The sequence below is a fragment of the Archocentrus centrarchus genome, chromosome 14 (genome assembly GCF_007364275.1).
Source record: "Archocentrus centrarchus isolate MPI-CPG fArcCen1 chromosome 14, fArcCen1, whole genome shotgun sequence".
In the NCBI taxonomy this organism is placed as follows: Eukaryota; Metazoa; Chordata; class Actinopteri; order Cichliformes; family Cichlidae; genus Archocentrus; species Archocentrus centrarchus.
The window spans coordinates 8,443,503-8,455,903 of record NC_044359.1 but is presented as its reverse complement, the minus strand read 5'-3'; the positions used below and the strand labels follow the sequence as shown (position 1 = coordinate 8,455,903).

The following is a 12,401-nucleotide window of genomic DNA, read 5'->3' as shown; positions in this document are numbered from 1 at the left end:
GAGCACCGTATCATAATATCTAATAGTTTTATTAAAACCCACTAAACAACCATCTAAGAGCTGTCTCAAAAATAACAGTCTATTCTGAGCAAAACCACACCTTTACAATACAGTTTAAATTTAGGCCTATTTATAATGACAATTATGTCTTGATTTTTCTTTGTTAAAGCTTCAGTGTTTGTCCAGCTTTTCTACCTGGTGCACCACATGAGGCAGGAAGGGCATGTTAAAAAAAAAAAATACTTGGCAGTTGACTGGATGAAAAAAAGGTTCAGTCTGAGAAGGTTTAAAAGCTTAGAAGCAAATAATAAAGGTAATGATGCAGTTAGTATGTCATTGGATGATTGTTGTCATCTTTGTCCATTAAATTTGTGCATAAAAGGCAGTCACATTAAATAAAAATACATGCCAGCTGATTAGATGAACCATATTTTGTCACGTGTAAAGGACACATGTAACTGCAGTCTTAGTAGTCATAGGACACTGACTGGATCCAGCAAACTGCGGTTTGGCTACAAGTGAATCGCTTGAAGCCAAACCGCAGTTTGTCTAGAATAGAATAGAATAGAATAGAATAGAATAGAATAGAATAGAATGCCTTTATCGTCATTATACAGGATGTACAATGAGATTGGAGGCAACAAGGCAAGATGGATTTTCGTATGATAGTGATATCTTGGAAGAATCCAGCTGTCCTGGAAAGTATTATTTACACATGCTATAATTCCAAAACCAGCCATTTATTTAGGGAACTTGTTCAATGTCCACATCACTGTCCTGTACCTATTGAAAAACAACTGGTCCCATCAGACATCAGAGGACTGGATTAAGAATGAGGCTGTTAGATGCGGTGGGGTAAACTCAGTACGTGTAACTATCAATTATGTGCATTCAGAAAGTTGTGAGGAAAAAAAATGTGGCAAAATGACTACAAGCATCAGCATAGCTGTGCAGGCTTTCTGAACTTGGTTCAATAAATGGCTTTTAATCTGCTCATTTAATGGTATTTCATCAGACTCAGCTTTCACAACCACAAACCAAAATTTCTAATCAATTAACTAGGAATAAAAATAAAATATGACACTGACAGAAAAAAAAAAAGACAAATTTGAAAAGATACGTGACGTTAACTCCTCACAAACTCATGCAAAGGCAATGCGATTGCAGCATAAGGCTATAACTCAGCTACCCCACAAGCTTTAGGTCTGTGGGTGTTTATCAGCAGAGAAGAGTAGGGATACTTGTGCAATAAGAAAAAAAAGATAGATGTGTTTCAGCCCTTTGAAACCTGTTTGTATATGTAGAAGAAGATTTCACGAGCTGCAGAAAACATGACTGGAACAACACATCTTATATAGTTCAATTTATTATTATTTATTAACACCATAAAAAGCGGACTGCGGGAATTTAACTCCAAGTTAAATCAAATGTGCATAAAAGTAAGTTTTTAAAATGTGGAAATCAACTACAGATGCATTAGAGATACCTTAAAAAGAAAGAAAGAAAAAAAAACCTTGGAGGTTAATGATTCCGTTTTCTGGTCCCAGATAGGCAGGATTTACCTGGCATCGTTTTAGATGGTAGGAAAACCGGAGTTCTGAGAAAATCTGCACAAGCACATTTAAAAAAAATGCAAACTCCACACAGAAGAGCCACTGAGTCACAGTGCAGCATTTTGGCATAGAGTGAGCTACAAATATTTATGATCTTTTAATTAAAGCTGAGGAACCAGTTCAGAAACTAAGATACCAAAGAGATTCCCACAGAGTAAACAGAAAAAAAAACATGACGTCTTGATTGGTGTTCTTGCCTCGCCACAATGCAACTCCCTCCTTTGCCATCGTATAATTAGGCTTGAATACCTCACATACCACGCAGTCATGGGAAAAGCCTCTAAGGAAGCATCTGAGCACAAACTTGCAGAAACCTTCAGTGTGACCTAAGCTCAAACGCAGCCAGTCATTATCACTTTCACAGACGATGGTTGGAAAGATTGCATCCTGCGCAACAAACATCTCTGTCAACCTGCTTAATTACACATAAAACTGAAGTTCTTCACTCAGCAGAAAATCTTTGGCATGCTAAATACTTCCCAGATCCCTTTGGGATTTGATTGTTTACACAGTAGCAGAGATGTACAAGAGATCACAGACCACAACCCAGTTTGGAGCAGAAACTCTCCAGTCGCACATTAACGGTTTTAACCCTTCCAGTGTGAGAATCTGTAGTTTTTTTTGCTGAATTATATATGGTGTGATGGCAAAGTCCGACAACTCGGCCCATTGAAAAGAAAAAAGTAAGTAGAAAATTTTTAATTTGGCAGATCTTCTCTTTGGGGTCATCTCCTTGTGCACCTCTAGACCCGTTCTAGCACTGCTGCTATTTTTAGATCACTCCGTGTAAGTCCCATTCTGCCCTGAGTGCTGAACCAACTCGCGGGAAGTCCACAGTCGTGGCCGTTTGTGCCAAATGTTCTCCCTGAGGACATTACAGTAGAAGTCCTTATTAACAGTCTGATCCTGGGGAACAAATTTGTGATGCACAACCCAAGGAAAGCAAAAGTACTCCTGGCTACATTCCTGACCTGATGCACTGCTCTCAAACACAATTGAGACTGAGCTCGTAATACAAATGATCCTCCACATAAGGGTTGGGACAATTTGACAAACATGCTGATGTTTGCTCTCTGCATAAGTTTAAGGTCCATAGTCAAAAAAAATTAGAGTAGTCATAATAGGAGTTCCATTTAGCTAAACAAAGTTACATAAACAGATTACCTTTCAGACAGTTTCCAAACCCCAGGATTGCACCACTGTTATCATAAACTCATATCTGTTCGCATCATCTTCTATCATCAAAGTATCAGAAGACTGAGTAATTATGAAAACATTCTTCGGATGCATCCCTGTTCCAGTTCACCTAAGAACCTCACTATGCTCTAAAATGGGCTTTGTGAAGGTAAGTGAAGGGCTTCCACACAAAACTGGGAAGACATGAACCTGGCACGGTGTCATTTCATTTTGATGAAATGAGCAAGAGTCGTCTCCAAACCTACTGCCACAAAGATGAAACAAACTAAATTAAAAGCACCCCTTTTAATAAAAGTTTATTCTATCCTCAAGCTCAAAGATTTTGGTTCATAGAAGGCAATAAACACATGCACAGACGTGCTTTTTGCCATACCCTGCAAAAGCTGTGCATTCATGCATCACATTCATCTTTTACCATGTGAAATTACATTTTACTGCACCACACGTCAAATGCTTTCCAAGGTCATAAATATGCTAACATATAGAATTTTGACTTCAACCTGTACAAACCTGTTACTGCAACCTTGCATTTGCATGCAAAGCAGCAGATGATCAGTGTGGAATGCGTTATGGTCACTGCAGGCTGACTGAAAGTAACAGTTTAGGTAATGTATCATTACCTAAACTGCAAGCTACCCTTGCATGTGCGCATGATTAAATCTTTTATTGTGGATAACGTTTTCAAAATGGGTCAGCCAACTTTTTTTCTCATTTGATCTTCTCGTGTTTATCTCTAGAAATTAAGGTGAGACTTGGCTGGTGACACGCACGATGTAGGTCAGTCTGGTAATGGTTACCTACATGGTGCAAAGGAAATGCTATATTCATTCTCATCTCTGCAGGCCTCTGATACAAATCGGATCTACAAAGCAGACAGAGTTTGAGCTCGAGAAGAGTCAGCCATGCTACTTTGCCACACCTTCCATTCAGTGATCACTGATACTCATTGTTAATCAGTCACTTTGTGTTGGTTTTGGAAACATTTTATTCACGGCTGCCATACACTATAAAACCGATGAAAGATGACTTAATTCTACTGAAAACAAAACTGTGAACAACCTAATGTAACACTGTTGTGATGTCACTTCTAACGGCTTAAACAATACTGGAAATAAAAAAAATAAATAAATCTGTCACATGTAGGGGCGGCTGTGGCTGCTCCAGCTTACTTCTGTATCTTGGGCAAGATACTGATACCCCGTGCTGCTCCTGATGTGCCATCAGAGTGTGAACCTTAAATAGAAAGCACTTAGACACAGAAAAAAAGTGCTTGTATAAATGGGTGAATGAGACTTGTTATATAAAGCGCTTTGAGTGCATTTACAGCTTTAACAACTTCCAAGGGGACAACCTCCACTAGGGGTTAAATACCTGAGAACCAAAAAGAAGTCCAGCTGAGTTAATGCGGTTTTTTTAATCATTGCATTTGGTCTTTTTTTTAAGTGCCAATCACAAACACTAATACTTTTTTATATGTTACCCTCCCCCCCTTAAAAGTCAAGTGAAGTTCACTGAATCTGCTGCTCCACGAGGTGTGCTACATTAGCAGGAACACAGACTGTATATAATAGATGGATAACTTTACCTACTGGTTACTGGACTGTGTATTTTGAAGCTTCACCATCAGCATTTTGGCCTCTGCCAATTATGCCAATTGGCCTCTGCATAATTGACAGAAATGACCATATTTGATGGAGCACCAAATTACCAACGAGCTAACACCAGCATGCCTGGTTAGCGAGCTGCATCTTAAAACAGTTCAGGTGCAATGGTCAGCCATGCATATCTGCTAATTAGTACCAGACTAATAAAAATACTATAATTTCACTTTCCAAAGCAGAGGTACAAACTTCTTTGATGTTTGTACCTCAAAACAATTCATATTGTTTGTCAGATAATTCCGTTAAAAATGCTCCAAAATGCACCAAAAGTGTAACAACATTCAAACATTCACCCACCATACAGTTATTAAACTGCTTTTGTATCAGCCTTTAATTATGTGTATTTCTATTGTAAAGTTGGGCATTTTAACATAGGAAGTCTATGGAAACGTATTTGCCTTTGCATTGAGCTTCAACCATTTGAGGAACTGCAGCTTCTGGCAGTTCTGCATTTTCAGGCGTGGAGGATGAATTTCCTTTTGCACTTCAGATTCTAACTCTTTTTATTTACTCTATGTAGCCTCCTTACCGTATTCCTGATTGTGAACATGAAAAAGGTGAGGAGTAAATAATCAGTCTTGATTAGCGTCTGTATTTGCATCTGTAATGTGCATCTAATAATCATGCCCCCACCTCACCCCACACTCAGGGAATGTCTTTTAGTCTTCAGATAACAGAGGTCAAAACGCCTCCCTGACATTTAACAGCACTCCAGTCGTCACTGCACACCAGAGGAATCCATCATGTTTCTTTAAGCCTGCTTCCCTCCCACGTAGACAAACAATTTTAGCACTCTAATCCTGACAGCTCCACCAGTGCATCTGTTTTCACTACAAACACATGTTGTGAACTGAGAAACATTTTAGTCACTAACATCAAATATCCAAGAATATGTCACACAGTAAAAGAGTGATATTTGTGCTCAAAGTGGCTTCTGATGTCTTCAAAATGTTAGTTAAAACAGAAAAAGAATAAAATCAGGAGCAGACTGGCAGGCATTCCTTTTCTGTTAAAAATAAAAATAAAGGTCAGGTCAACCACATCGCTGATGGGACAGCCTGTTTCATGTCACTTTATCCTCACTAAAAAGTGAAATCATCCCAAAAAAAATTCTTCAAGGAGGTCAAGGAAAGCTGATCAATTACTTATTGCCTGAAGGCTGACAGGCCAAATCATTTTCTGAAGCTGCAGCTGACAGGAAATAACACAGCGAGCAAGTTTGGAGCAAAAGCAGATTAGAGGCAGGACAGCTTCAAGACCCTCTGCACACGGCTGACGTTTGGGCAAAGAAACCTCAGACTGCCGTTACAAGGCTTTACATCTCACATGGAGACAAAGATGAAAATGTCATATAGACAACAAAAGAACACAGAACTGAGTCGCTGTGACGGACCGGCCTCACTGATGCTGATACGGTGGCTCGTGATATTTTCTGCAGATTATTAAACATGCAGAACAGTACCAAACTGGCAACAATGTAAATTTCTACTGACATGTGACTCTCACACAAACAGGTTTCTCTTTGCTTTAACAAATTTGGCATCCTTCCCCCAGAGGAGATAATTCCCTGTACCACAAAAGCCCTTCAAATATAATACAAAATGAAAAGTCTAGCCCTTTGGATTATCCATAATCACAATAGTTTCCTACAGTACTTGCTGCCTTCCAAAGTTTCCCCAAAGAAAACGTGCCCGCATTGGAATAAAACTAGTTTCTAAGTGTTCAGAAACAACTTCATCGTCACAATAAAAGAGTCAAGGGTCAAAAAAGGTCGATCGAATGCATCAGTGATGAAATATTAGATCACTGATTTAAAAATGCAAAAAATGTGTATCATCAGTCTCGTGACATGTTGATCTTTTTCTAACTGTGAAAGATTTTTTTTTTGTTAAAAGGCAAATAAACAACATTTATAGTGAAATTTAAGACAATGATGGACCGTTGGGCTTCACAGTTACTCTGTGCATTTAAATACAGTTAGGATTTTATTGGGCTGTGCCAAAAAAAAAAAAAATGCCACACTGGCTCTCAAAATCAAAGATCCTCCCTGTTGAAACAACTGCCACATACATGACGCTGCAGGTTCAAATCAAAAGAATGCACCCACCTACAGCAAAGGCCTCTGGGAAGTGGCCAGACACACCTCAAATTTCACACCCACCTTGTGTTAGTTTGTCAGCCCTGTGACCGTTTGAGGTCCTGCGCTTTGGTAACAGTGTGACTGTTAAGCAGGGCGTAGCTGCACACACTGGAGGTATGCAAGTGCACAGAATCGCCCCTGGCTGAAATCATTTTAAAACAAAACCAGAAATAAAAGAAAACACTGTGCTACTGTAATTTCACAAACTAGCGTTCCCATGTTGAGTCTAAAGGGTGGGTCCCCGTCAAACTGAGCTCCACACCCCTTTTGCATTTTTCTGTCCTTTTCGTTTCTCAGGTTGAAGAAACAGCTCCTTCTCAAAATTAGACCTTACACTTTAGATTCTTTCAAGAGCTGGCAAAGAGGGGGAGTTTTGGGAAACGATTATTTCTGAGTGCTGGTTGGAGAGCTGTGGCTTCGATTGTTACTGAAGACAGAAACCTGATTTAATGAGCACATTCATGTTAAAAAAAAGAAAAAAAAGATCTAAACTTCTAGGCTGGATTTATAACTTTCAAACATCTAGGTTCTATTTAAACGATAGATATTGGTCTTTATTTTTTTTTTTCAAACCAACCCAAAGTTTTGTAAACAATTATTGGTTCAAAAATGTTTGAATATAGTCGTTTATTCTTTGATCAAATTATAAAATTCATAATTCTGCCTTGTTCTTTTGTTGCATTCATTTGTATCAGTGAATCCACGTCAACGTGCGGCATGTTTACAGCCACACAGCTAACACGTTAAAATATCACTGAAATGCAGCTGAAGCAACAGACCCAGTCACTCTCTGCCCCTAGAACTTCATGTGAATGCTGAATTAATGCTGATATAATAACTTGTATACAACGATAACTAAATCCTTACTTTGCATTTATATGTCAGTGCAAAATCAGTCTCCTGCTTCTTGCCTCTCAAATGCTTGTAGGGTGAACCTCCTGAACCTGAACCGCCTGCGGTGTGATGCAAAACCTCTCTCCAGGTTTTTATCCTGACTTTGCAATGACACTGTCAGATAATGTGCCAGCCTCTGACTTGCTATAACAAGTTACAGTCTCATTTGCCTAATGATGTGTTCATCATAGACATGAAATGTCTGTTGGTGGAGTTTCAACTTGTACTTTTATTTGTGCTGACTTTTTTTTTTCTTGTGCCCATCATTATTTTCACTTTTTAATTGTGTCATCCCCATAAAATGAACTAAATTAAGCTTATCCAGATTTAAAATATGTGCTTTTGTAACTTTATAATCGTGTGTGTGTGTGTGTGTCCTTACCTCCGCCTCAACACTTGGCACGGGGCTCTTGACAGGACTGGATGACTGGCTGAACACAGATGAAGATCTCCCGCTGATGCTCTGGAACAAAAAAGATGGAGAGAAGAAAGAAGAGCCGGTCAGACATGAGGAGCCCTCCGGACACTGGACGCATAATGTGCACCTTCAAACTCAAGCGTATCAAAACAAATTTTTATTTTTGGACCATATGTTAAAGATATTAAAGACAAACTATTTGTATTTATAGCCGTGCAAAATGAACGGACTGAGAATGTGTACAGACTTTCAACATTAGGCAACCAGTGACGACAAACTATTCAAACCTGTTGTGCTGATTTTCAGCACTTCAAAATAATCCTCATTTATCTTATTATGGCCTTCACGTCATCCTGCATGAAACAAGCTGTTTCACGCTGACCCCCTCTCTGTGACATCATACAGACCCACAAGTAAAAAAAGCTGTCTGAATCTGAACCTTTGGAGCAGTCCAAAGCCTGAGGCCCCTTAATAACTTCCACCTTGACCTGAAATTTATTCTGATAGATGAGCCGGTGATTTGAAGCAGCAGTGGCTGCTGCCGCCTCTACCTGATGTTACATACACAGCATACCGCCGTGCACTTTGTAGCAGCACAATCTGTCACTGCCCTACAACACTCAACTCTATTCTGCTCGTTTCACAGGTTCTCCCCTGCGCTCTTCAGATACAATGTGTCTGCATAAATTTGAATCTGTGCTGAGCTTCTCTGGCTTTCGTATCATACCCTTCAGGATACACGGCTAAAAGCACTGAAAAAAAAAATGAAGCTGGAAAAATAAACGGAGCTCACTGAGCCTGGGAAGTTACACGGAAAACACATTTTTGTAACATTTGAGTACACCTACCCAGTAACGATGTGCCAAAAGTATTCAATACAGCTGCTTTAACAGTGCACAGCGTAGGAATTAAATCAGACTTCGTGACATTGTGAGGAGGACGTTTATACTTGTTCTTGTCCCTGACGTCACTCTGAAGGCAAAATCGAAAATTGAATCTGAGCCAGTAACGATCAAAATACGTCCCAGTGACACAAACAAGATGTGAATTGGCCAGAAATGCAACAGAAAGCACTCCATCAGCTTTACCGCTAAATCCAAAAGTCACAGTAAAAACATGTGAAATGCAGAGAACTGCTTTCCTCAGTTACTGATGTGATATGATATGTACTCTATAAAGCGGGGCAGCATTTATTAAAGTGAGATCTCCTGTAAGTTACTGGCATAACAAATCAGCTGCTGCTTCCTCCACTGATTTAAAAATTAGTGGCAATTGAGTGAAAATGAAAGGCGGAGCGGCAGTTTGAACTCTGATCACTATGGTGTACCCCGTCAGGTGGAACGTGTCTGTGTCTTCAAAAGTAAGGGCGTGCCGCCTCAGCGCAGTCAGATGGGGTGTGGCACCACTTCGTTATCACGCACATTATGAGCACTTGGATCTGAATGCAGCGGCTCAAACAACAGAATGAACACGAATTTGTAAGTGATCCGGACAGCCAGAAGCCAAAAGAATGGCCCAGTAGAGGTCAATATCCTGCTGCACTCCAGACTAGAAATATGAAATCAAACCATTATCTAAGCTTATTAAAGAGGAAGCAGCGGAAAGCAGATATCATTCAAATGTTTTCAGCCTGCAGCAGAAACCTTGTGTAAACCATTCCAGGCGCAGAGGCCAACATATTCAGGAAGTGATTATTGAAGCAGGGAAGTGTTTACTGGCAAGACTTTGGCAACTGGAGGACCACGCTGGTGCCTCGGAAATCAATGAACAACCAAGGAAGACAAAGAGTCAGAGAAATCAGAGCTCATGGTGAGTAAACTAAGGTGGCAAACTCTGAGACCTAAAGCACAGTTCATGGGAGCTTATACTTAATAATTCCACATCATATTTTGCCAGTGATACGAGTTTTAAACAGTTACTTTGACTGACAATGGGCCCAACAGGCAAAAGTTCCTTAATCCTTGAACAAAGGTGAGCAGATAATCCAAGATATTTAAAGCACATTAATTCTGCTCATTTCTAGTTCCATGTTTGGATTCCTAGACTCTACCAGAGAAGCTTTGTATGCTTCGCAATTCAAAATAATCCTCATTCATCTCATAGTGAGTCTTTGTGCAGCCGTTCAGTTCATCCTCTAAGCCAGCATCCTTCTGATTGGTTGCACCCTGCAAACAAATTCTTTTAACTGCAAGTGAGTGGCACTACTGTTCTCACAGCCGGGACCATATTAGGGATTTCCTTTCTGCCTCATAAAGATTACCTTCAAATAAACTGTCATGTTTAAAATTTTATGCCTTCATCTAATTTAAAACCAAAAGCGATGCAAGAGTATTAAAACCTCCATAAACACAGTCCAAAATAACAAAAATTACATTTTTATTGCTTCTCCACCCCCTCCATGATTCTTTCATTGATAAGCAGTGAAGAAAATTGATGAATGACTGTAATCAGAGAATCTGAATAAACAAATTAAATAACAACTGAACTTGATGCTTAACAACTTCTGATAGAGGCAGCTTCCAGTTTCTCCACTTGTAGTTTTAGCCTTTTACTGACATCAGTTTAAACTGAAATGAATCATAAGCAGAGACGGCTAATTACTAATTACTTTATGCATTTTCAGACATATTATTATAAGCAAAGGTTCTAACTGTATTACAAATAAATAAGTATTCATGCACTGATGCATTTCCCTTTGTCTTTAAAGATATTAAAACAGCAAAAATGTTGAAAGCATCAGCTAAATACTTTCTGGCTGGATGAACTCACTGTATGCATATTGTTTTTATGCAGTACTCAAGACATAATTGAATGAAGAGGTGCACAAGGCAGAGTTTCACTCTGCTGAACTCCTTTTTCTGACAACAGCATACAGCAAAAATCTAAAGGCAGAAAGCATCTTCGAGTGCACAAACATCACCTCAGCCTTGTGAAAATTTACAGCACAGTGTGAGAAATGAGAAGCTGATGCCACGCTGGAAACATGCTTACACTGCTAATGCGGTTCTGATGGCGGAGCTGTACTGTCTGCACCCTGCAGCCTGCCACTTTCCTGCTCTGACAGGAAGGTGATTGTGACTGAAACTAATCAGCTATCCAGAGATGTTTAACAGCCGTGCGTGAGCAGAAACTTATTTATATATAAGCTCTCATAACAAAGGATGCAGCTCAAGATCTAGTAGGCAGCATTAAAACCATCAAATTCAATTCAATTCAGTTTTATTTATATAGCGCCAAACCAAACAGTCGCCTCAAGGTGCTTTATATTGTAAAGCCCCTTCAAATCTGGACCGATGCTTATGTTCAGCCATGTATCCATGTGTTTTTAGCTCTGATAAGAAGAGCACAGATTCAGAGTGAAATCAGTCACAAAACATCAGTAAACTGTTTACTAAACAAGCTGCTTGTAAATCAGTTTAACAAATACCACAGGAGAAACTAATCTAAAGCCCAAGTAATATGAAAGTAGTAGTATAAAATTACTATTTTATTTTTTAAACAAAAAAATCCCATGAAAGCTTGCATACATCTTAATTCTAATGAAGGTTCTGCAGGGATCTCTTGTTTGGGAGCTTTATTGTATATGGTTCGTGATAAGCGGTGCGCAGTAAATAATTTTTAGAAACTTACTTTCTTTTACGCAGTAAATGTATTTACGTTCTTTAAATTGTTTTTGGTTACTCTCCCAGTATTTATTAAACTTTTGCACTTGCTAAATAATAACAGAGGTGTGCGATTTTTTTGTTGTTGTTTTGTTTTTTTACATCATTGCTTAAACATTTTCAGATGCATCTGCACATGGGCCTCACCTCTGCCAACACATGCTGCTGGTACATCAAGTCGGTGGAGTCCTGGCTGCTAACGCTCAGGTGCTGCATATTCTGCAGGTACACTGGCGACACCATCTGCTGCATCATGGGCTGCTGCATCACGGGCTGCTGCATGACAGCCTGCGGCATCAGGACATAGGACTGCTGCTGCTGCTGCTGTACCGGCACCAGGTAACGCAACGTTCCATAGCTGGAGCCGTTTACAGCGTACGGCACTGTGGACACCTGAGGTACCGACGTCACCGATGGCATAACCCCGCCGGGGATCATAGTAGTCCCGGTGATCACCTTTCTAGTCACCGGCTCCGGAGAGGCCATTACGGTCCGGTAGGTTGTCGTCGTCATCGTTTTCTTGCTCGTCTCAGACATCTTAATGGATCGGCCCAGACCCCTCACAAAACCGACGGGAGAACAACTGCGGCGAACGACTGAAAAAACAAAAGCGCAACAAGATAAAGCGCACAAGTTTGTCAGCGCTGGCTGGGCGGAGGAGTTGATCCACCCGAGTTTAACTTCCACCTCCGCCGAGCAAACTGGAGAGGACAGACCGGTTAGAAAAGCACTTCTTTGGAAAGGAAAACCAAACTATTGAGGGAGGCGCTCTGCTCCTGTGTATGCAAATCCTGCCTTACGCGCCACAAAATGGGA

The 12,401-nt window shown here is 40.0% G+C and overlaps 1 protein-coding gene across 2 annotated transcripts in view; it reads right to left on the bottom strand.

Moving 5' to 3' along the window:
• pof1b (POF1B actin binding protein) overlaps positions 1 to 12,397 on the bottom strand; it is a 38,410-nt gene extending 26,013 nt beyond the window's left edge. For both annotated transcript variants that reach the window (XM_030746968.1, XM_030746969.1), the window contains exons 1-2: positions 11,733 to 12,397; positions 7,888 to 7,968 (exon numbers count right to left, since the gene is read on the bottom strand). In XM_030746968.1, coding sequence (XP_030602828.1) covers positions 7,888 to 7,968; positions 11,733 to 12,122 — 471 coding nt within the window. In that variant the 5' untranslated portion in view covers positions 12,123 to 12,397. The remainder of the gene's footprint in view (positions 1 to 7,887; positions 7,969 to 11,732) is intronic.
• Between the last annotated feature and the right edge of the window lie 4 nt (positions 12,398 to 12,401).